Source organism: Trichoplusia ni, chromosome 5 (assembly GCF_003590095.1).
Source record: "Trichoplusia ni isolate ovarian cell line Hi5 chromosome 5, tn1, whole genome shotgun sequence".
Classification (NCBI taxonomy): Eukaryota; Metazoa; Arthropoda; class Insecta; order Lepidoptera; family Noctuidae; genus Trichoplusia; species Trichoplusia ni.
This window is the reverse complement of record NC_039482.1, coordinates 4,152,109-4,179,319: the sequence shown is the minus strand read 5'-3', so window position 1 is coordinate 4,179,319 and position 27,211 is coordinate 4,152,109. Positions and strand designations below refer to the sequence as shown.

The window sequence follows — 27,211 nt, the reverse complement described above, 5'->3', positions numbered from 1 at the left end:
TACATAATAAGTCAATAATGTAAACAAAAACATGACTATGATGCAAATTTTAAATTTAGTTCTTGCAGTAGCAGTCTGTTTTTTCTCTGAAGAGGCTTAGTAGTCACCTTTTTGCCTGAGTGTGGGTGTTAAACAGAAAATTCTCTAATTAACATTAATTTTAAAATCATTTTTAGTCTGAACTTGTCATTATCTGAGAAGCAGGCTTTCTTCTGAGCATAGTATTTACATTATTTGTCATTAACAGAACGCCAGAGCCACTGTGAGCGGCGTGTCGTGGGTTCGATACCCGTGTAGAACAAGTTTTTTTTTGTGATCGAGAAGAGTTAGATACTTTAATCTTTAAGCGAAAATCGTTTTTTTTTCAAATAAACGAAGAATTAAAAAAATCGCTAGCATAGATTGACTTATCAACAAGGGCTTTAGTTTAATCGACTTTACACCGTCATTATAAGTACTAAGTAGCTACAGATAGGGTGCAACAAGTATATACTTGTATCTGAATTGATTGCCGGCGATATCCGTTAAATAAATGACGTGCGAAATTGAACGAACTGAACGTCAGGAATAATGAGAGTCGATGATGCAATCCTCATTGAAATCATAATGCATTTGAGTGGTAATGAGTTGATGAAGTGATGACGTCGTTTTTTAAAAGAAGTTGGTTAAATATCTCAAGTTTTGTCTCGTAGCCATATAATTTCACCCTCTTTCCTTCTCGTTTATGTTGATATACATCTACGTAATCATACTTTGCCCAAAATTCTTTTTTTTCATGTCAATTTCATACATTCATCATAGCGCGAATGTTAAATAAAACTTGCCTTTACCTGATAACTACTTTATGAATATATTTAAGCTAGGCTAGACTGGCCATTATTCAGGTATTTTGCACGTTCCCGCCTTTCCGTGATCTACAGTACAAGGAAAGGGTGTAGTATGGTTGTTTTAGCTGTTAAGAGGTCCGCATATTCCCTAAGCGGAGAAAAGAAGCGTATGCCGGGCTAAGCAGCTAAAATAAAGAAAGGTCTCAGACTAGCCTCCTCAAAGAACCTTAACGGACTATGCCCAGTAGAGCATCAGTTCATTCTGATTTGGCTCTTGTTAACCTCACGGTTTTCAATAAATCAAATCAATGAATCTGAATATACCATGTGTGACGTCACCGATCCGCCATGAAACGCCGTGTGAATGGCCGCGGCTAATGCGAGTCGTGAAGCATGCTCAATTCAATCAACACGATTGGTGCTAGGAGAACGATGCACTTTGCGTACCGCCAACATTGGGCCAAATCACTTGGCGAATGGTCAATATGGAAAATTGGTCATGGTGAACGTTGGACAATGGTGTTGGTCCTGTTGGAATATGATTGGATTTTATTGGTTTTGTATTGAAGAAAATGTTGGCTTGATTGAATGGTATGGGCTTAGTTTACCATAAGTTCATTTGTACGTGCATGCGTATCATTCTTCATGTGTTCTTCCTTGCATTGTAAATGCTAGTTCTTTTGTCCCTCCCCCATGACAGGGAGAGGCTAATATTGTTATTATTCGAAAACATCTAGTTATTATTTTTTATGTACACATCAAGTATCCTATTAATTTTAAAACCAATTCGAGTTTTCCAAGTACAATTTAAGAACATAAATCAATTGATATGAAAAATTAAAAGGATAAAGATCTAATGTTTACAAACATTTGCTTTAGCATTACAACGCATATTATTGCCACCTCCCTCCCCCCTGACACAAAGTACATGAGTTCAAATAACAAGTGCATCAGCTACCTTATCTAACATGTAGTGTAGGAGCCAGGGAAATGGGTCATTAGGTCGCAACGTAGGCAAAGAGCCAGCAACGGTTACACATATTCTATTGTAATTGAAAACCTGATTCATACGGATCTAAGCTAAGGCCTTTGTAATCGATGGTCGTTATCAGGTTAAGTAAAGCTCGACGAGGCGATCACGAGGATGAAAGCTATCTGAATATTAATCTCGTGTTAATTGAAAGATTTTGAAGACGATTCTTTTGGTATCCATAACCATTTTGGAAGATATTGTTTTTTGTATAGTTAAGTTGAATTTCAGGTTTTAACTGAGTCCGTTTTGCATAAAACGATTTTATTTTTATGGTCGCCAACTTACGAATATTTACCTGTCGAATTATTTGTGCATTTGTTCACCAATGACCAAACTTACTTTACCTTAGCATTGGTTCAGTTATTTATTACTTATTTGGTCTTATATTTATGTGTGTATACAACATTATTTTCTGTACAAACACTCAATTACCATATTATGAAACGTATAACAGTGTCCCACATATAAAATCGCACACCAAACGGCTGTTTGCTTTCAATCACAATAAATGCGTACTTAACTGATAACTTGTCAATAACGTTCGCCAACTGCTTGCGAAGCACCACTCGATACCGACACATGAGCTCTTCAGACTGTGAGAATCTTGAAGCTTTGTTCTCTATAGATATCTCGTATAGTATTGTATTCTTCTGCTAGCCTGGTACCTTGGTAACCGTGTTGCACGTGTGATGTTTGTATTCTGGTATTATTTGGTATCTCAAAGACAGATTTGGATCGTAATTTGATAGATGATTTAGGTTTTTTGGAGACCCGTCGAAAATAAAAGAAAACTTTTGCTTCCAAGAAAGTTGTAAAAAATCACAGTACCAGTGTTTGTTAATTTCTTTGTCAAAGAAACAAAGCACTCTTTTTAATATTTTACAAATACCAAATCGAATACTTAAACGATATAATGTTACTTAACATGTAAATAATAAAAACAATTACTTCTTAAATATCGATCACATACCCATGATAATTGAAACATTCTATATTTTTGAAGTACATAACTGTAATACTTAAACAAGCAACAAGCAGTTGAACTATTTAAAAACAACCAGTTACTAAGTCCAATCATTCATCATACACTACAAATAATTTCGTCTAGAATATTCACTTTCAAAGCAACCTAATAATTAATCTTAGACAACATTAGCCGTCATACTGTAGAACGCCGGCGTCCATACTTGGTCGTCTCTGACAGCCTGGTACGCTAAACATTTTAATGAACCATCGCCACGCTTAATTAAGATATCGCGAACATCCTGCGTCTCATTCTCTCCTAGTACATATCGCATACATTTCCTGTTTTACATCTAGGTATTGAACTATATATAAGTCTAGTTTCTCGTTCTATTCAAATAATAAGAAAACTGAATGAATGGCCTCGACAAAAAAAATCATGAAAGTTTTTTTTGAAGTCTTCGAACATTTTTTGTGTTGTTTATAGAGCGCAAAAAACTAGACGTGTCTTCAATATCCAATCGGTAAAAAAGTGTAGACAGTTTCCATACATCGGTAGTCGGTACTTCCGATCTACAAATAATTTGGCAACGGCCGTGCGCGCCAAAATAGTTCATGTATAAATAGACCGAATAAGAATGTTATCTATTCGGTCCAAGTTCGTTGACCCACAACAGCTGTTTTATACGGTCGGGTTATAGTTGAAAGAATTATGTGCCATTTTTAATGGCGATGAGTAAACATCAATTTTAGCCTAAGCACTTAAGAAGTTTTTGTAGAATATATTCTGCGTAAAATTGAAAATTTTGACACTATATTTCTTTTTTACTTGGTAATAATAAATTAACGAATTGTAATGGTTTATTGCTTGTAATTAACTGATATAAATCGACTTTCAATCGTAGGTCGTATAGGCAGGCTGCACACAATACCTAGATTTATTATGATTAATCTATATTGTTTTTATTTTCAGACGAACGTGACGCGATACAAAAGAAGACGTTCACAAAATGGGTCAACAAACATCTCAAAAAGGTAATCATTTGGTTTTTTTTTAATAATTTTATTGTATTTATCTTTATACCAATATTGTCACAATTTGCTAATAACGGTACTCTTTAGTGTAACCTCTTTTAATATAAGGTAACTAGGTCTAAATTCAGCGAAACTTGATGACAACTCTTCACTCGACTCGAATCGAGACTTGCATAGAATTTATATATTTCTGGACTGAAAGCTTGTTCACCACTGCCATTTTTTTTCTTACGTATTGTTTTTCTAACGCCGAATATCCCCTAGTTTTTTTTTTGTAAGATGCACTCACAGTATCGGGTAACCGTCAACCCAATATCCACACATAGAAATTAAAAGGCATTTTTCAAATAGCCTAACGTCGTAAAAACAACTTTGAAACATACATGTAAGGTTGAAATTTCAAAAAAGTATAATTACAAACAATTATACTAGACGTCAATATTCATAGCTCGATCGTGAGGCGTGTGTGTAAGGTACGGCGGTTGAATAATGATTGCCTTACGAAGCTGATGCACTTGACTCAGTTCCGAATGTGATTACAACGTATTAAGATGTATGTATGAGTGATTTGTAAGGACTTGGTGAACGTGATTTGTTGTGCTACTTCTGTTTATGGGCTCCTGGTAGCTGTGGAGGCAGTTGGTTAAATGTCTTCTCCGTTGTAGGCAATTTTTTTCCATCCGCTCACTTTATAAAATTACCGACTATTCGACCGTTCTTCAAGTGACTTCCTTTCTGCTGTCCTCAACCTTTTATATTGATGATCCTACTTAAGGAAAAAATGATCCCCGATGATAATAATAGAGTCTGCATTATTCAGTGCGTAATTTTTTTAATAAAAACATGTTATTTATTGGAGGGATAAATTTTTCCTCGCATCTTTACATCTTTATCATCTTTACATAGATACACACATACACGTACACTTCATACGATACAACTCATCTTAAACACAAGATTGAAAAATCACTTGATCTGACTCATCAAAATCAACAAATTGCTTAAAACCTCTTTCAACCGGTTGCCAAAACGGACTCAAATATGGTTAACAAATAAACAGACAGCTAATAACATCCTGCGATTATTTACATTGACGGACAGACGGACATACAAAGGAATGCTTTATTTGATCAGTTCATCCTTTGTTCTGCGACGGTTCAGCGGCTGAACCTTGTGTTGGGCATTATGTATGTACTAAGATATTGTTCAGCAAAGGGCCATTCAGAAAAGTGGTATGCCCTAAAATTGATTCTTCTTACCCTGAGATAAGACAAGAGACAGTCGCACGCCTAAATGTAGGCAGATGACATTTTTCTTCGAGGTGTAACCTTTTTTGCGGATGAGATATCAATAAAATCCCGCCATTGAAATGAAACTACTTTTACGGATTTTTATCGGACGGGCAGTCCGCCCGTAGCCATGACCTGCAAAGGTGTCGAAACGTCGGGAACTAAAATCCAATATTAAACCGCGATAAAATCCGTAAAAGTAGTTTCATTTCAATGTCTAACATTCGCGTAAATCTAAGAATCCGCCAATATCCCGCCATATTTCTTTTTTACCGATTGTAGACCGGGGCCACGGTAACCCCTTTTTACAATTCTGTAGTCTCTAATAGGCCCAACTAAGTCCCATTGAGATTGACTTGAACTTTTGAGATCAATACATTTAAACAATTTCAGTAGCATTTTCCCTTAAATATTACGTATTTTAGAGTCTTGTACCAATCTATTAATACTTATTCTACAATATATCAATAACCATATTGAATAATATTCATGTGTTATGGTGATTTAGCAATATCAAGTGTGGCTACCGCCTAATACGGCGTGCTGGCAAGTGAAGGGGCACACTGGACATTTGCACACTCCGTATAAGGCACTCGGCAAAAGTCAGCTCTACTATAGAACAAGATCATTACATGGTAGGCTTATTAAAATTAAACTGTGTTAGGCTATGTTTTAATAAGAAAAATGTGACACGCAATCAAACGGTTATTAAGCAGTAGATGCTAAAAACACATATCTATTTGTAAAAAGGAGTTGGTATAGGAAATGCTTAAACCTTAGGGAAATTATTTGACACACTTGCAAAGTAGTTGCATTGCTCAGTATGGGTTGAGATCTCAGGGATCCGGAAAATATTTCTCATGTCCTTACAAACAGGTCATCACTCGGTCCGGGTTGAGATTTGTGCTAAAACCTATTACAGACCAGATTTGATTCAATTTCAAGAAAGAGGGAAGTTCTATTAAATTATGTGAAAGTATTGTCTCTGCTCTACCGGAATTTCAACACATCTTTTCAATTTCCCATTAATACCCGAAAAGCTTTCCACTCAACTAGAAGACTTGAGGAAACTTATAGCGTAGAATAGAATAAAAATATTTTTATAAGTACACTAGCTGACCCAGCAAACTTCGTTTTGCCGATTTTTTTTTCCAATTGTTTGTGTTTTTAATGCCACATTTAAAAAAAAAATAAAGACCAACAATTTAGTCCGATAACTAAAATATTTTTTTTTTAGTGTGAGCAACCCTTATCACTTAGGGTTATGAAAAATAGATGTTGTCCTATTCTCAGACCTGCTCAATATGTATACCAAATTTCATAAGAATCGGTCGAACCGTTTCGGAGGAGTACGGTAACTAACATCGTGACACGGGAATTTTATATAAGAACATATATAGTAGGTGCTTATTTGTGTCGACATACAAGAGTTACAATACCGAGAGCAAAAGTAATTCTTTATGAAGGGATCATTCCAACTCCTCATATCCGAAACTAAGTAATCAGCTCAAAATAACTCGAACGCAGCCGTCTTACATCTCGTTATCATAATTAATACATCCCAACATGGATCTGTTTGTTTATCAGTACCGAGATAAAATCAGCAATTTCGAACGATCGGCACAAAGACCTCAGTGAGTCAGTCCTTATGTGAAAGTGATGCAAAAAGTTTGTGATGCGATCATTATTTTGATATGAAAGTAGTCCTTGTTTAAATGGAAAGTAATACATATGGGCCTGTTTAAATGAACTGTTGTTGAGATGAACATCCGATGTGCTCGGCAAAAAAAGACTTTGTAACTACTTCAATATATGTACTTATCACGCATGCCTTGTATAAATGGTATCCGTTCTGCTGGTCCAATAAAATGGAAACGTTTTTTTTAAACCCTGCAAAGTGGGGTCTTAAGTTTGAAAGAATTGTGAGTGTCTGTAGTCTGTAGCACCGTAGTTTCCTAAACTGGTGAGCCGATATAGATGTATTAGGGACTTTTTGTAATCTCTTTTCTACAATTATAATCAAACCTTGATCGTTCTAATTGAGATCCTATGTCAAACGGTTAGATTATGATTTTGTTGGTCTTGTTAGACCTGAAAAGAACAGTATTCTTTATTCGTCAACAAATCCGATTCCTTGTGACACTCTCATATAATTAAACGTGTATCGATACTCCGATGTCAGAGATAACTTTTAAGAAAGCTAACTAAGTCTTACTCCTTGGATGGCTATTTCATAAAATAGTAAAATTTCTCACTATATGTCACAATACCAAGTCATACACCTAAATATGTACGAAGTTTATACCTGATTGAACAACAATTAGCAGAATAACAAATAGGCTTTTATTTATATAACTAAGATGTTGACTTAGGTTCCCCATAACAACGGATGTTGGTATGACTCATGGTTCAGGCATGTCGCAACTGCCCGCCTGACCTGATGAATAAACTTATTTGAGATAAGGTACTGCTTACTAAGGTAAGCGTGTTGAAGTCATGGAGAGCTTAATCATAGAGGTTGTAGTGTCAGAATAGGGAGGGACAAAAGAGGTTGAAAGTGTATTATATATATTATATATATGTAGTTATGTAGTATAGTATATTTGACAAGTTTGACACAGCGCCATCTAGTATCAAATTCAGCAAGGCTTGTTTTATGAGTACTAGACAACTCATAAATATACTTCAGTAAATCAGTAATTTTGTAAAAAAACTTACAAATATAATAAGACACTGAACAAATGATCGTGCTTATCACTAAAACATTTGTCTTGGATGGGAATCGAACCTCTGGTATAGCAGTCAGGGCCACCAACAACTATACCAAGTCAGTATATTTTCTAGGTGCTGTGAATCATGTGTAAATAACAGATGATTCACATAATTATAGATGAGTAAGGTAAAAGCTAATTCCTAACTTATTATAAATAATAATTCAGGCGTGAAATACATTCAATGTAATTAAAATCGGTAACCAAAATTTCTGGACTTAATCTCACAGGTATAACGCCGTAAAAGTTTGTACTTGATTCTGTCTTGTATTCATATATGTATAATACCCGTATTACACAACATAAGAATCGCAACGTATTAAAGTTATTTGTTAAATCTATATAAAAGAGTATTAAAAATCAGTTTCATTTTGCAGCCCGCACTAATAAAGGCATAACCATTATCTTTACAGCCAGTGCGCCAACATTTACTAATAAAAAATATTTAAATTCAAATTCAGCCTTCTACGGACAATCAGCCCACGTGAAAAAAATATCGTGAAATCACAGAAATGGCATATGACATAATGTTTCGTTTTGTGGGTGTCGAAATTTAAATTTATGATAGTTGACCATTCATATTTGACCTAAAACCATTTTGGGTAAGATCCCCGTGAAACGCCGACGCAGTGTGCCAATATCTGCCCACGGGTTGTTAATCTGATCAGATTATTGTTCTTAATTTTTTGGGTAATTTATGTTAAGATGTGTGCAATGTTTTTCCGTGGGCAAATCTCTCTTTGTATGTCTCGTAGTACGATTTAGTCCTTGCTATAAGGATAAGGATTATGGTTCTGAATGAAAAGATTTAGAGCAGAAAGTTTGACATTAGTTTGTTTGGACTAGACATAAATCCGCTGAAAAGTCACCTTTCTGAGGTGGACATAGATTACAAGTAAAGTCAACGTTATTACAAGTAAAAGCAACAAACACATTGAATATTTCAATAGATCTGAAGATAAGGTAATTAAAGTTTATCGCAAGTATTAAAACCAAACACTTTTGTTGCATTAGTGGGAGTTTACAATTTTAGTCTTTTTAATCCAATCTGAAGGCATTGAACGCCTTTACCTTAAATAGGACATACCTAATAGCTGACATTAGAACTAACATGGACAGACCACATCAAAGTTCAGTAACCCTTGAATAGCTATCTTAAAAGCAAAACTATGTTATTTTATAATCTTATCGATAATACTCATCTGAAGGATCTAATCAATCTATCCTGATACTATCATGATGACCTTACAGAAATTGTTTCTAATCAATTGTTGACGAATTGTGTAGAATACAATGACAAGCTGATGAGTGTTAGAAAAAGTAATGATGGTGACTGTGAATGGACCGAAATGCAGAGAAATTTAGATACAGATGTGGAAGATTTGTGGCAAGATGATATGAGGAAGGGAGTGTCTTCTGAGAGGACGAGTAAGAAGTATAAGAGTTTATTTAAAAAATAAGTGTTACAGTACAGTTGTTGCAAAACTTGTGTCATTTACAAGCGCTATGAAAATGAGGGCAAAATGAATACATTTAATATGTTTTAAGCTAATTCAATTATACATAGAGAAATATTAGAATCTTAAAAAAAAATGAAAAATAAACATTTTACAATATACTTATCTTTTTTATTGTTTGGTATGGATTGAAGAAGACGTAATGCTGGTCATGAATTTGAGTTCGGGTAACGCAGGTCCAGAGCTTACATAGCATAGAAAGTAATCCATAATATATGTTGTCTAGAAACAAATTCGTTTAACACAACAGCAAGCTTTTCTGCGAAGTTATTCCATACTTAAATGAAGGAAATGAACAATTACACTCATAGGAAACGTGTTTAAACATCATAACAACATCTCAATTGTAACAATTATACATTCTTCGTATGGCGTTAGATTGTAACCTCTAAACACTTAACGATGTATTTATAGAAATTTAATAAAGGGTGATGAGGAAACAATTTTATTTTCATGATCACAGCTGGTTCTTCTTTCTATAACAAAAATATTAGTTGCTGATTTCGTGACAGTGAGTGTTGACAGAGTAAGTGAAAAGAAAAGCTCTGCAGTACTCTGCACCCATCAAACTTTTGACCTAAGCAACCGTTGCTTGACTTCCATTTTTTTCTGTCCTCGATGCTTTTTGGGTACGGAACCCTGAAAATAAACTCTACTTTGAAACTCACGTTTTACCCAGATATGGGTTAATCACAATAAACGAATCCCAATCAACCGATTATGCGATAACTTACAAAAACATACTCAAAAACAAAAGTGAATATAATCAAAAACATACTTCAAAAACTCCTCCCTTTTCTATTTTAGAACCTCTTGAAGTATTCGATGAACAAGCATATTGTTATTGAACAAGTGTTAGCTAATTATAACGTAATACTGCAGTCACTAATCCATTCGCTAAGCGCCTTGATTATGATAATAACGTTGCTTCCGTTATTGTAAGAACTATGAATAGCCTTTGTTTAGCGTCCACAGCTGATATTATGAATGCTAGAGGAATATTCGGATTTTTATTGGTTTTGTGACGTCTTCTTAATTAATGCAATAATTACTGTTCGGAAAATCTAGAGGTTGAGGTCACCACGTTTGGGTGATACACGAATGCTTGTTCTGAGTCTGGGTGACTTGAATGTTTGTGATTGACCTGTGAAAATTTTAAAAAGCAAAAAAAAACACTTCGTTGGTAATGATAAGCGTATGGAAGGAAATGATTTATACTGATTTACTTAGAATATCCCCTCATGAAGTCTAGTCTCTGGTAGGAACGAAAGAAAGGCTGGACCAAGTGAACGTATATTTATGGTTCTGAATGGTAATGTCAAAGGCCCCAGGGACTTGATAACTGTAACAAAATTAAACATTTATGAACGCCCTCAAGTTATACCAAATAATAAATCTTTAGATATCATTTTCGCGGAAACACTCACCCACTGTAAACATCAAGTACCGAAAGTCCGTATTATTACCCTTAAACACCATATCTTCATCTGAGAGAACAAAGAGCAAGCTTCAGTCTCAATCAGCAACCCATCCAGAATCACTTAACCAAAACGATTTAATCAAATTCGAAGAAATTAATCATGAGCTAACGAATCTTGAACATCATACAACATAAATGGTACCATTAATGGATGTATTAATCATGGGTAATGACTCATACATACATTCCTTTTTGGAACATTTGTTTTATGTCCAATCAGTAAACAGTATGCCTTCACTCTGAACCTAATGTGAGCAGTTTATTTTAAGACGATTTGATTAATTATGGACTTGGTCACGTTTGTTTTCTCCACGTCTTGGACTAGGACCGTTGTGAGTTTTGATCATTTTTTATGAGAATTCAACTTCTTTAGATGGTTCTCCTAAATGTGGACCGAGATTTAGCTGAAGGCAATAATTAACTTCCATTTGAAGGCTTGTCCGTATTTGAAAAGCCGAAATTCCAAAATAGAATGCAATCAGATTTATTGAACTCAAACTTATGAACAAGACGTTTTAAAAATGTAGCTAGATTTTAAGAATATAAAATAAAATTTCAATTTTTACGTTGACAGCATCAATATCTAGGCACTAGAATAACTAACTCATTAAAAAAGTATACAAAAACGTCATCATTTCAAATAGACCTACCACTAAGATTCTAATGAGTGTTGCAAATTCAATTTAGGCTGAGATTGACCATCTAGTAACTTGATGCTGGTATAGATAACAATCTAGGCATTCAATTTATTCTTGTTAGGCGTTATTACAAAGATACAAGGACTATTAGTGCATGTCTTATACTAATAATAGCTGTTATGGACTAATAAGGAGCTGATATTAATTTGAACCAATTTACTATGCGGAGGCAAACTAAAATTCCGATACTGTTGCGGAACATTTTGTTATATTTTACCGAGAGGATAGAATATTTTCGTGTTCTTTATATGCTATCTTTTTCTTCATTAACTAAGCAAATTGTGACAGCATTATCAACACTTGGCACAATAATTTGTCGCAATACCTTTTAAATCCTCACTTTAAAATTATTGTGCTAATCCCTAAACTGATTTTGTCTAATATGGAAGTCTGTATGTTTGATTTTTCATTGCTTGTCATTTGGATACGGAGCAGCACTGGAAATATCTAAAGGTCTGTAGTATACACGGCTATTGTTAATCCGTCAGTATTTTTGCTTAGGCTCCCACTCGCCATCTCAGATATATCGCCATGTTTCGCTTCCATTGCGTTTTTTGTTCACTCTTTATTGGGATTCTCCAAACCAATAACGCAATGGAACGTGGTAATATGTCTTTAATGGTCATCCACAGCTTTACACAGTGGCGTCAAGTCTATCAAGTCAAAACAGTTATGTTTACTGAGTGATTCGTGTCAAAGAACTCTGTACTATTCTGCATAATCATAAAAACGGTGGATAAATTAGTTTTGCTGTTTGCTAGTTACAAACACATCTTTACTTGTAATGCCTAGTTTTCAAACATAAAATTTTGATGATACTGGTCAAATATTAAATATTTGCTGTACGACCTACGATGGAGTACGTTTGCTGTTAAAATTTAAAAACAAATTGCATTTTTTCCTGCCAATACAGGCAAAAAACAGAAATGTTTGGCGTTAAATATTTGATTAGGAAATGGATTTTGATGGACTTGTGCCTAAGACTCATCACATCGATAGGTCATCTTTTGTTTTGGTTTGCATGCTCTTTGCTAGTTTTCTTCTCTTTTCTTTTTTTTGTTTTTAGCGTTCACACATTCACACGTTTTTTGGAGCTATCTTTTGTTAGCGTTTTTTTCGTAATTACATTTGGGGTGTCTCTGATTAATTTATTGTGTACAGGTAAATAGCTGGCTTTAAAACTGGCTTGATGATCAATATCACTATGTTTCAATGTGGCAAAATGTGTACAGCTTATAATGTTCTTCCTTAGTTAGTTTCTTGACGTAAAAAGTTGAAGCTTTATTGAATTATCTCGTTACTCATATGTATAATCTTAGAAGCAATTTCGACAAAGCGATCATTTGTTCTCAACTATATCATTACGGTCGCCAGATAATTTGAATATAATACCACACTTTCTTTCTCACGATGTCATTAAGAAAGTCATGCGTTGTAGTATCATTTCTCAAGGTTTCGATCGTTTTTCAACGAACCTTTACTTATACGACCCAGTATGTCCGTATTGTTAGATTTCACATTCAACGGACAATGTTTCATAACCTCTACTCTAACTTAATCTTATTTCGTTTCCATGTCTCTGTCCTTTTATCCATAGTATTATTATCAAATATTTCTATGCTTGAAAGCTCATCTTATTCTTATCTATAACTTAGCCATTCAATAGTTTATTGTCAAGTATATGTTGTCTATTAGTGATTCTGTATCTAGATTCTCTTACTAAAGTTCATTAGATGTTTGATTGAAATTTTCAACAGTATACTATCAATTTCATTTTCGTGTACTATTGATACTGCATCTAGTTTATTTTCTTGCGTTAGATGTTATACAATTTCAAGAACATTACCGACTCATTTTGCCATCATTGTCTTAATTGTTAGGTGTGTTGAAATGTATTCTCATCCAGGTGTTATCGTTACTTTACCCCACGCTGCTCGGACAGACGTACACACGTCTCCATGTGTGCGAGGTGATCAACAATCAACTCTGTTGCCCGCCACAGCAAGTAAGTTCGTGTTGGCATGTTGGTGGATCTTAATTGTTGTTTTTAGATGCGCTTTTGAGGAAGGCAATGTAGATTACAAATTTTTCACTCAATGTTATTTCCTAAGCTTTCAAAAAAAGAGTTTTTAACAAGCATAAGACAGGACCCTACCTGAAGTTTAAGCATTTTAATGAACTTGTAAAGTTTGCTTTTATGTTGGAAAAGTATTTGAATTTAATTGTATGCAAATGAGATTTGAAATTAAAGTCAGTTCTGATCAGTCGTTTATAAAAGCTTTTAAAACATTTATTGATAAAATAGTAGTGCGATAGCTATTTAAATGTTTTAATAAAATCTCATAAAATAATATTTATTGTTTCTAATCGTATTAGTGTTTAGTGAAGAAATTTTGCCTTCCTCTCTCCTTATTTTTAGTTTTTGTAAGCTCATTAACGTTTTCGTTTTGTGCATGCCGATTATTATCAAGTATTTTCGCAATCCAGTTTGATGTTGTTTTTTATTGATTGTTTTTTTGCGTCGTAGTCTTCATTTATTTTAGTTTCGTTTTTATTCGCAGGCTTTATTAATAGATGTTTGGCTGTACTTGCTATTGTTGTTGTTAACGTTTGTTTTTGTTATTAGATGTCGTCACTTTTTTCAGTTAGGTCATACGTCGCAGCAGTAAAGTAGTTAGTCGCATTTATTACCCTACTTAAAAGTCTTATGTCAATTCTAATGCAAGGTTTGTTCTGATGCCTTGGAATTGTCTAACGGAACGCTCATAAAGAGACGTTTATGTTGAGACAAAATTGAATTTATTTTCAGCATTTGATATATAACGGCTTTTTTTCTCTCTTAGGACTTCTTAATGCTTATGTTGATGTAGTTCTGTACGTTATTATAGTACTAGTTTGATGATGATAATTGTATTTCAAGAACTATTAATATTAAATTTAGAGCTTTAATATTTCTTATGCTTAATCAGAATATTCTTTAAAATAAGTTGGTCATGTCTAATGTATTCTTGTTTTATCCAGGTGAACCGTCACGTGAACGACCTGTTCGAAGACCTGCGCGATGGACTCAACCTCATCTCGCTGCTGGAGGTGCTTTCTGGCGAACACCTCGTAAGTATATCCTGTTATTTATACGATGTATTTTGTGTAAAAGAGATCTCGCAAAGCAATGGTGCCTCCTAGCCATTGACTGGGTTAAGTAGCAGAGAAGAAAGGCTTTTGCCCTGCAGTCGGACACTAATGGCTAAACTATACTATAACAATTCAAAGTCACGGGATGCGTCGAAGAGAATAAGGATATTCATATACTTAAGCGAATTATTTATTACGGGTTATTGCTATTAAGAAATGTAACTTGTTTAGAGCAGGCTTTTTAGGAGCTAGGAAACTAATTAATGTAATTTTGCTTGCTATTCTAAAAGTCGTCATAGAATTCATTTCAAATAGTTTGCAATAGTTTTGTTAACGTAACAACTTACTTTCATACTTGACATTTGCTGATTAGTGAAAGGGAGACACCTAAGCTTTGTAATCACACGTTCTAAACGAACAACTTAGTTAAGACCTTAACAGAAATGTTCTAGTTTAAAACCCAGCTAATGATCCCAGTTCAAAATGTTATCCAGGAGTATCTACCCTTTCCGTTTAACCTTTAAAACGAGGGTGTGAACACGGCCATGATACCACAACAGAATTAAATTGGATTAACGACTTAATCGCGTGTTCAGAGCGTACTAAACGCCTGCAAAATAAAGTTATTAACATATCGCTAATTAAACTAAGGTTTCCGTGTGTGGATTTGAAGGGTATTCGTTTGGAAAATGGATGTTGGCAGCTATCAACCTTAATTATTTGGTTATCTCCTGACTTGGATTTCGGAATGGACATGGGATGGTTTTCACCAGTTATTTGCCAGTTTCTAAACTAAATAAGTTTATTTAGTTTAGTTAGTTTAGTAAAGTATTAGGTAATACTTTACTAAACTTCATAAAATACTTACTGGTGTTTATTTTGTAGTTCACATATTTGGTTCTTTCGGCGAAATCTTTTTTTCCCAATGGAATTAATTTATTATCTTAAAACGAAGAAGTGCATGTGCCAAAAACAATGTAGAACGTAAGCCACATAACACTTACTAGCTGTTGCCCGCGACTTCGTCCCCGTGGGTAGAAGATATAAGTTATGATTTAGGTATACCTGCCCGGTTGTTTTCACATTTTCCATTGTATCTTAGCTCCTATTAGTCGCAGCGTGATGGTTTAAAGCCTTAAGCCTTCCTCGATGAATGGTCTATTCAACACAAAAATAATTTTGCAATTTGGACCAGTAGTTCCTGAGATTAGCGCGTTCAGACAAACAAACAAACTCTTCAGCTTTATATATTAGTATAGATATAGATAGTAACGTTATCTGAATAAATACGTTGTCTTTGCTCTTTCCCTAAATTGTATGTTCTTTATCTATTCCCAAACAAATCTATTCACATCTCTCATACCTACAATCTTTTTAAATCGCCCCCGTTAACCCAGAAACCTTCTAAAAGGGGTTATCTAGATCTATTGAATTAATCAGGTCGATAGCAGGTGTGGTTTAAGTGATGCTATTCCACCCCGCCTTGTTTTGAAACTAAGTAATTTATCATCATTAGTTTCCTTTTATATGTTTTACATTACATTAATGTCATCAATATTAATATAGTAAGTTCTTAAATTAATACAATGTTTTAATGACCCCACAATTATTATTTTTTGCAATTCCATACGATAAGACAGAAAGACTGGTCTGATATTATAGTATAGTTAGTCTTCATTAAAAAGCAGTGAGATTTTAACTAGCGTACAAACAATTCACCATGTCTATGAGTGTTTTAAATCTTGCGACGTAACTTGGTAGAGGTCTATGTCTATCAGTAGACAGCAAAAGCCTGAGTATATTATACACGGTCAAATTGTAGCAGACAGCAACATAATCTCTTCTTTAACAATCACTAATTGGCCTTCATTGTCTTCCAGCCGCGCGAGCGAGGCAGAATGCGTTTCCATATGCTGCAGAACGTCCAGATGGCTCTCGACTTCCTCCGCTACAAGAAGATCAAGCTCGTCAACATCAGAGCTGAAGACATCGTCGACGGCAACCCCAAGCTCACCCTGGGGCTTATCTGGACCATCATCTTACACTTCCAGGTCAGTGGCATCTTTATATACAACGCCTTCAGTAACACCATCGGTACTTATTTCAAAGTCATCTGTTACATGATTTTCTTCTTTAATTGTATCAGTAATATTCATTTGGATAGGTAAGTTTTGATCTTGGCCTATGAGATATACAAATTTTAAATTATTGTCCTTGAAGTTTTTGGGTATTTCAATTTGAATCGAAAGTATGCTCAATAACATCATGAACGTGAGCCATTGTAACGTTGTTACATAGCTTTGATACATTAGGTATTGAAAAACGTGATACTAACATTGTTTACTGGCTATTGAATATTCAATAGTCGAACCTCTATGCTTAGATTTTGACGCAAGATTGGAGATTTTATGACGCATGCGTGCGTCATTATCCAATGACGGATGCGTGATGAGATGATTTAACGGATTTCCTACGAATGCCTTCATTAGGATTATATTATAGCTTTATAATATTAATTGAAATATGACACATGAATTCTAGAAGTCCGTTAATTTCTTGTCAATAAGCGTTGGCATTTGTTTTACCTTAATAATAATTATTTGTTTCCCTATTATAAACATCTTACACAACTTTCTCCTCACTGGCTTCCGACCAGAAGTCGGCATTTTCGACACAATTGTTGTTCAGTACTTGGCAGGCGTAGGCTTTGTCTGTCGTAGCCAAGTGTTGCTAAAACGTTAGCGTATCACTGCAAATAGATCGAGTCACTATTAATTGATTGGGTTTTAATTAATTAAGTGGTCTCTAGATTCAAATGAGTATATGTAATTGTTCTTTTACGTTCTGATTAATTTATCACATATATTTTTACTTCCAACGTAGTCCCATTTAGAAGCTATCTTACCATCGTAAAGACAAGAAGATTATTTTGTAGCCTTAAAGTTTTCAAGTCTAACTGAAGAAGGTGCATCCGCATTTATGAATGATCTTTTTGCCCTTAATCCTACTTAACGGTTAAAAAAGAACACTTACTCATTTCCAAGGTTTTCTCATCAAATCGTAATCCCGTCATTTCTTAAGCTTATAAAATATCGTCGTGGCTCCAACTGATATCAATTCCACGAATACAATAGCTTACGCAAATGCACAACCGCTCGGCTCTCGCTAAATCGGATTATGTTTAAATTAAATTAGTTTCTATTGTCATGACGAATTTCTATAAGTGTTGCGAATTATCTTTATTATATTGTTGAACATAAGGAAGTATTAGGTTTTGTTAGTCATTGTCCTGTACACTACTGTACACTACGTCTACTAAGAGAGCTCCTAGACCAGTCAAAGGAGTTTTTGCTTTGTTGAAGCGAAAGGCCACTATACACTCTGTAGTACGTTGTGTTGCCGTCTCTTTTCCTCAATTCAAGTGCCCTGCTTTTAGACATTTTAGTAAAGGCACTGTTTTGTAACGGACACTTCTATTGTTGATTAAGTATTATCGTTTTCACTTTCAAGTTCTTTGACGTTTTAGTACTGTTTTCAGCTGGTTTAAATCCTTTTAGAACTTGGTCTATTCTAGTCCGTTATTCCACATAACGATAGTGAGATATAGAGATAGTTCTATCCTATTTAATGCTGTCTTGGTGTCTTTCAATATTTCTCTAAAAATTAATTCGTTTTTTTAGTTTTGATAAAGACATTTAAATTTCTTTGCCCTTTGCCTAGACTTCCTCAAGCTTTATTCTTATACTCATAGTTCATCAATTTCTAGCTTAACAATACATTTAATATCAATGTTGCTTTATTCAAAGAGTCTTACATAAAACTATGGAATTAGGTTAACATTCCGACGTAACAGTCTTTAGATATTATTTTTAGCTAACTACTTAATTTAATAAAGATACCGCGTCGCGGAAGTATCACGTTTCAGGCTATTAAGAAGTTTTTGTACATTTTGTAATTTTGAGAGAATGCTCGAGTGTAATTATTATGGAACATTATTATTTTAATATATGATTTTAAGAACAGATATAATTTATGTTGGTGAGTTTGGTTCTTTCCAAAAAAATCCTAAGTAGTAAGGTACTAAGAGTGTTTCCTTAAAGGGGTTCGTGCTAAGAAGTCCTGTTTCAATACTGACCGTACTAGGATAGTACTGTAAGTACTGCAAATACTTATTGACGTATTGAAACAGGACTAAGGGCAACATTACTAACTATACGTACGTATTGTAGTATATATAGTCCCCCTTATCGTTTTCGATAACGGCGACCCTTGAAATGAAATGAAATTCTTTATTCTGCAGATAGGATATTATATCACTTTTACATGTCTTTTTTGAGAACGATGGAGCTGGCATTTCCTAGCTGACTACCCTAAGAAGAAATGTCGAAACAAACTCAGGGGTCGCAGTCTCTTTTAAAGTCCAGTGATGTGACTGGCTAGACCGAGTTTGTATTGTAGTAGGATACTAACGATCCTAGTACTACTACTGACTAGCTAGTGGTTGTGAGGATAGATACACGTATATTAGTCTTTCTAAAAAGAGAGATTAAAGATTTATAGGATTTTTAATTTCATTTAGATTAAGTTTTATTTTAATATTGTTATTTTATTTTATTTTAAAGTTTTCTATTATTAGTTTCTAATAGTCTAAGTCACAATGTTTTTGTTATGCATGTTATGGGGTTTAATTGCCTGAAATAAAGAATATTTAATTTTAATTTAATTTTAATTAGATATTTGCTTTATGTAACTCCTAAAAGCCGACCCGAAAATAGCTTGAAAACACTATGAACCTTAAACTTAAATACAAGTAGATTTTGCAATATGTATTGAAGTCTTTATCTATTTATTTTTCCTTATCATTTTTAATGTATAGCGCACACTATCCTGCTTCAACAAATATGACAGAAAAATAATTAACCAAATTTTGTCCCGTTTTTGTATACCAAGGTTAAAGCTATATCTGAACGAGGATAAAACGAACAAAAAGTCCAAGAAATGTATGGTATCATACACTAACACTCTTGTTACTTAAAACTGATCTGAATGTGTAATTGTCGCGTTGTTTTAATGTAATGTCACATTCGTTCTGAATGATAATGAAAGTCTGTTATAAAGTTTTCAAAAGTGTTTGAGTGGGTTTTTTTTAATTATGTCGCGGCATATAGATACAGAATACTTACGATATAGATGAAGTATTCTGATAGCAGTAGAAAAAGAGTGTAAAGTTATTCAGCGAGATAGTGATTTTGAGACACAGTTTTTTATTAACTGATGCGACTGTTAACGCATAATTAATGTTTGTCACTGGTCTTTGTTCCAATAAACGATTTTTGATTTTCGATTTTGATACTAATAAAAACAAAAGGAATAATAAATTAAGCAGGTAAGCAGATATATAAAAAAAAATGCTTTAAACTGCTACTCTAAGCAGTGACTGCACGGATAGCCGAATGGTTGAAGTTGAAGAACCCGCTGAGCGCGACGTGTCGCGAGTTCGATCCCCGCGTAGGACAAGAATTCGTGTGAATCACGAATGCTTATCCCGAGTCTGAGTATCGTTGTGCATGTGACTTGAATGTTTGTGAAACCGCCAGCGACACAAGGATCAAGGTTCTTAATAAGGGGGTCTTAAAAAAAAACAAGATTTTTATTACCAAACAGTTTTTTAGGTATAGAATCATGATCTCACTCTACAAACTACTAGGCTAGGTACTGTTTATGTAAACACAACTCGATACAAAGGATCAAGGATTCCCTGTTATCACGTACATTAGTATATCATTAAACAGATCCGCTGATGTCACTGCTATAAATACAGCAGTTTTATGTATCGATTTTAACACTTTACTCACCAAATATTTGACAAGGCTTGTCGATGTGATGGCATTGAATGTAGAATTTGAATCAATTTGATTTGATAGTAACCTTATTGGTAATTTTATTTTTAAACCGTTTGGGGTTAAAATGCTCCTGACTTGGGGACCAGGTGCATGAGTTCTTTATAAAGAACTCGCAAAGCGGCACTTATTCGACTCCACCTGTGATCAGAAGGCTTTCAAAGAATTAGCATTGCCATACAACCTGGTAATGCAGCCAGCCTTCTGGGCGCGTCTGATGTCTTTTTTGAAACTTTGTAAATATAATATTATTTTATACATAATTTAAGTTTCATAATTCATCGGTAGAGCCATTTCTTTTTTAAGAGCGGTGTAGTATCAACGGTTATTTTAGTTACACTAGTGTTCAAACGATACTCAAATCTTCTCTATTCCGGGAGAGACCTTTACCGAGTAGTGGGACTTTAAGGCTAGTATAAATCATGGACGTAGCGAAGAAGGTGATAAAACCTTGTCACAAACAAGTCACGTAACTTATAAAACAAATGACGAACAATAAAATACCAATTTAAATAAAAAGAAGAGTTATGGGAAAGGTTTCAGGCGGCGCGCCAAGTCCGAGGCGCCTGGCAGTACGCCACACGGCTTCCCGGATTAATACTTAGCTCATTAGGCCTTCGCAATCACTGAACTTTGTTTGTGTTGGTACTGGACGCTTTGTGGAATCGTATCAAGGAATTGTTTCTAAACATTGTCAATTTGAACGATGATTGGCATTTAACGTTTTATACCTGAACAGTGTTTTCATTGTTTACTGTGGTCCTAAATACTCACCAAATCCTCAAATTCCTCTCCACTCTTCTTCCACTTGTCTCTCTAAGAACAAATCCAAATTATCCCACTATCTATCTCCGTCTGCGTCTGCCTCGATGACATCGGTTTTGTGTTGGAATAGAATATATTCTCTATTGGACACCATAGAATGGCATTAGTAAAATTAGTACCTGAAACTGGTACAGGGAGCATTCGGTTGTTATTTTTGCCCATTCATTACTTGGCATACGACAAACGTCGTCCAGCCCAATTCTATTTCAACGCGGCTGCTTATTACGCGTCCTTATGCAGGCATTCCTTTGTTTTACGTAATGTTACGCAATATGTAAGTGCACCTGCATGAGGTTTTGTTTTGATTACCTAACTCCTTTCGCTAGGATCACTCTTGCCTGGAAAATGTACTGACATGTTAAATGAACAAGGGAAAGGCTCGCATCGGGAATATCTCTGAATCTATTATTTGAGTGTTCTAAGGTTTCCATATCCAAAGAGTAAAAGCAAAACCCTGTTACTAAGGGTCCGCTGTCACCAGGCTGTGTGTCAAGAACCGTGGTAGTAGACAGTTAAATTATCCACAGATTACGAATTTCTGTTATCTGTTGTTGAAATCTGATGGATGACCAATATGTTTGAACCCTCACTGTCGCTAATTAGAGTTACGCTTGACCTATTTTTAGTTTCAATTTTGTTTGTCTTAATACAAATATTCATTGTGTTCACAAGAATGTTTCTATAGCTAATTAACTGACCGGTTCAGGATATAAAGAGCTGAATCTGTATTAATACGGTGCTATGCATAATAGATCGCTAGGTAACAGCTAGTGGTGTCTAGACAACACTTACAGCTGACGCTTGTACCTGCCTGAGTTAAAAATATTCTCGCTAAGTCTGGATGCTTGCTAATAGTATTTGTATGTACCTGTCTTGTACTTTATGCTGATGTAGTTATTGAGGTACATTGTAGGTACAGCTTAATTCTTAGTACAGTATTGTGTCAGTCGTGTGTATGTGGATATCCTAGGCTTATGTAAAAACTTGCTTACAAAAAGGTTTAACATTATTTCAACTAGAAAACAAGTTTGTAGGTTTCGTGAATTTGCGAATTTAACGAGTTATTTTAAGTTTAATTTATTTCCTTGCAGAGAAGCGATATTTATCTATATCTATACTAATATATGAAGCTGGTTTGTTTGTTTGTTTGTTTGAACGCGCTAATCTCAGGATCTACTGGTTCAAATTGAAAAATTATTTTTGTGTTGTATAAACCCTTCACCGAGGAAGGTTTTAGGCTATATACCATCACGCTTCGACTAATAGAAGCGAAGATACCATCGAAAATGTGAAAAAATCAGGGAAAATTATTCATCTTCGAGGGCTTTCGTTCAAAAATTCCTAACTTATATATTATAACCACGCGGACGAAGTCGCGGGCAACAGCTAGTTTAAATATTGTGAAATATGTTGTACAATCTCAGCTATTCACGGGAATCGCAGTTTAAGCCAGAGACTTATTCTAAAACCTACTTTTAGATATTTCAGTAACGTTGTATTACAAAATTACTAAAATACCTATCCATAAGCGAACGGCGCACAACAAAATGCCCCCTTAGATCCTTTCAAATTAAATCTAGAAAGAAATAGACGTATTCAAACTACACATAGCCAAGTATCGTTCTTGTATCCAGTCTAACAGTACTATAAGTACATATACTTACTCAGCTACTGCATTCGCTGTATTTAGCCTATCATGTCTCCATAAGCAAGTGGTGCGTGATGATAAGAGGGTGACATGTCCTACATTTCCGTTAATAGTTCAGACTACTGTTAGGTAACTTAAGTTTAGACATGTTATGTTTTAGATAGGGCTTTTTAGCGGGTATATATAATATATATTTATAATATTAGCCCATCAAGCTGAACTTTGTTCTGCTGGGCTGATTTGTAAACTATCCAGGACGAAAGATACAAACTTAAATGAAAGAAATCATTTAAATCGGTTCAGCCATTTAGGGGGAGATTAAGGGCAGGGGAATGATGACTCTCATATAGTAGAATCATATATTTAAAGACGAAGAGTTTAAGTTTAATTTTTATATACGATAAGACGATACTTTTTTAATGGTCTCTAATACCAAAAAAGTGACATAAAATTGAAACGCGTTCTGATATCTATTTGTAGCTTCATAATGATGTAAGATGATCATTTTTAATGTATGTAAAAGAAATCGGTTGCTTGTAATTTAATTTATTCTTTTGCATATTCTTGAATATTTTTCTGTATGGTGACTGGAACTAAATGCTGACTTTAATAGATGTATTAGTACCATTAAGTTTAATCATGTGCAACATATGCGATGCATTAAATAGTTTTACAACAATAGGTTTTTTCCATTTTCCATAAACATATGGAAATAAAGTAGTGTGGGCAGACACTTTGAGATGTCATTAAGGCATATTAATTATTCGTACATATGTTGTTGTACCTGGAGACAAAACGCGCAGATTGTTCTTTGATACTATATATCACCTGTTATAGATACTAGTTATTGCATGATACTTCGTCCGCGTGGGTATGAATATAGGTTGGATTTTTTTAGAATCGGATTAATACTTTTGGAATGCACGCATTTTCTGAATGTTTTGAACTTAATATAGTTCATAGTAATGAAGTTCTCCTCGTTATTAATTAAAGCGCGATGTTATTGTCAACACTTTATTTCTTGAGATTAGCGCGTTCCTACAGTCAAATATTTCAGCTTAATAATGTTAATGTTGATTTAGATATACGGAAGAAACTATATGTTAGATTGAAGGGCAATTTAAGAACAAGTATAATACATATAATTGAAGTAGATACTCCATCCATCACATTAAAGAGCTTTTGAACTCTAAATGTCAAGTTACATAAACTGTCTTCAAGCCGTCGTGTGTCAAGCTGATTGATCGCTTTCTCTTTCACTCGTATTGCGTAATGCATATCCTGTGTTGCTATCTCGTTCTAGCATCAGGATGTCACGCGTCTGACAAGGAAATCGGAAATGCATTGCAATTGAATCTAGTGGTGGCCACACATGGTCCCTTTAATCGTGTGGGTCGTGACAAGGGTATCTTATGGTTTATATAATTATAAACATTGGCTTGTTGTTTGCGTGGTGGGGCCAATGTTGTCGTTAGCAAGAACTTAAAACCTAAATATGATACTTGATTGAAGTACCTAACTTTGATATGAAAGATTTTATACAAATTTTGCCCTCTTTCCCCCGTTGCGGGATGATTCTAACAATACAAGTATCATACACATGTTTCGTGACTTTAATTAAATTATCGTCTCGATTTCTCCTTGTTGAAAATTTGTTAAAAAGTGTGGAATTGACAAGCCAAAGTCACATCATTTATTGCATACATTTGTAGCTTAGCATTGTCTGGACTATTATCTCTTGAGTTTATAAATTTGACAAACTTTGTGACTTTATTATCTGAATTTGTAAAAATACATGACTGTTTTACATGACCCCAACATGAAAATGTAAATGTAAGTTTGTTTGGTACGCTTCCACGCGAAAAATACTTGACTGATCGTTATCAAAGTAACATAGGATCTGTGATGATCAATTTAAAAAAAAATCACGACAAGCGATATTCTGTATTCGCTAGTAGGTATTACATAAATTTAAGGTTTACTTTTGCTTTTAGCTCTACATAAGAACGACCTAATATCTATAATTTGATATTGAGTGTTGGTCAAACAAGTTAAATAAGCTAAGATGTGATTAATCTCGCAAGCGTAAATCATGACTTTGATTGATTACAGCTTAGCTTAAGTTTGTTATGAAACATAGAGTTTATGTGTGATAGGTTAAATACTGCTCATCATCGTATTAACCCGGAAACACCTACTAATGGGTGTAGGCCTATTTTTTGCCATTTTTTCGCTTACATCACTTTTTAGCAAACTGTATTCCACTTTTTATTTTATTAGCTATTTAGCTTATTACTAGCTGTTGCCCGCGACTTCGTCCGCGTCGTTAGATAAAAGTTAGGAATTTTTAATCGGAATGTTTTATCCACATTCTCCGTTGTATCTTCGCTCGTATTAGTCGCAGCGTTATGGTATATAGCCTAAAACCTTCCCGATGAATGGTCTATTCAACACAAAAATATTTTTTCAATTTGAACGAGCTGTTTCTGAGATTAGGGCGTTCAAACAAACAAACAAACTCTTCAGCTTTATATAATAGTATAGAGATAAAGAAAAATACCGCTCTATGTCGTGTATTGCGCTGTCAAGCTTCCACAACCATAATAATATTAATTCTAGACGTGGTACTAGACCCTAAGACAGCTGTGTAATACTAACTTTCTTTAAAATGTCAAAGTTCCTTCACAATTCACAATACAAAACGCATATCTTGACTCGCCGCGTGCGCCGGCGCAGATCGCAACTGACTCAATTATGATGCAACCGCATTGTCTGAGAACCTGAATAATCGCATTTCACTTTCGCTACATATATAACACTAGATTGACATACGGATCTGCTTGAATTTTTATTTGGATTTCCATGAATATGCATGCTTTATTTTGCAGTGATATAGCTCTTGTGAAAAATGTAACATTCATTGAAAATACATTGTTAAATGATGTAACGGTTTACTCACGCGTATTTACCGACTAGTTTTGGACCCATCCGGAGTCCTTAATCATGAGCTGACGCGGCGGGATCGCGAGACAAACTGTCCTTAGTAGTAGCTTAGAATAATGAGGAAGTATGCAACAATAACTTTTAAAGACAAATTGGTACTAGTCTGGAATCGAACCTGCAACTATTCACCGCTAGGATACTACACTATTTGTGCCAGCTACTGGCTTTGCTACGAAAATATAGATAAACCTTATAACAGCAATTAATAGAAGCAAACTTTGTGTATACATGAAAAACCTTCTACCAAACAATTATATAAACCATCTATTTATATATACGAATAAAATACCTATATTTATACAATTACAGATAATTAAAGTACTTATTTATACACAAATATTTGTATGTTAACGCTAGTTATTATAAAATGTTTGTTATGAGATCACGCATCAACCTTCAACAGTTTTTACCATACAAGGCGTTTGGACTGGTCATACATAATCGATGCTTTTAAATATAGCAGTTTGTTCTGTGAGTTGATAATAATATGATGTATATTATTTTGGTATTTTCAACCGACTAAAACGGTGAAGTTGCCAATGGGATAGCCGAGTGGTTAAGGTCACCACGCCATTGTGCGCGTCGTGTCGCGGGGTTCGATCCCCGCGTAGGACAAGCATGTGCGTGATCCACGAATGCTTGTCCTGTACTTTCTTAATTTATCTTAGTGACAGCTGAGAAAAGGTGAAGAAAATGCTCGTAAAGAAATCTAGATTTTAAATATTTGAATCTGGGAACGGTATGAGGCCTAAAAAGATTATATAAATAAACGGAGTATAAATAATACGATTTTAATTCATAACATTTACTAAAAAGAAGCTTCAAATATCATATGTAACTTAGCACAGATTAACCTATTTCTGAACACGGTACAGTCGATAGCGAAAGTGATTTCTGGTACAATATTAATAAATAATGCTGTAATGAAGCGTCGCGGTCGAGTACACTCGCGTGGGCCGCGGCACACTTATTGACAACCCTTACATGGCGACGTTTTTGTATAGCGGGTGTTTCTTTTTTGCTGTTGTCCCTTTTTGCTGGATTTTCGAGATTAAAGACATAAGACATACTTACTTGTCGTCGCATATGA

General features: G+C 34.6%; 1 protein-coding gene across 4 annotated transcripts in view; it reads left to right on the top strand.

Moving 5' to 3' along the window:
- The window catches only part of LOC113494126 (microtubule-actin cross-linking factor 1), a 213,712-nt gene that overhangs the window by 36,439 nt on the left and 150,062 nt on the right, over positions 1-27,211 (top strand). For all 4 annotated transcript variants that reach the window (XM_026872294.1, XM_026872309.1, XM_026872291.1 and 1 more), the window contains exons 3-5: positions 3,797-3,858; positions 14,635-14,724; positions 16,626-16,796. In XM_026872294.1, the coding sequence (XP_026728095.1) occupies positions 3,797-3,858; positions 14,635-14,724; positions 16,626-16,796 (323 nt within the window). The remainder of the gene's footprint in view (positions 1-3,796; positions 3,859-14,634; positions 14,725-16,625; positions 16,797-27,211) is intronic.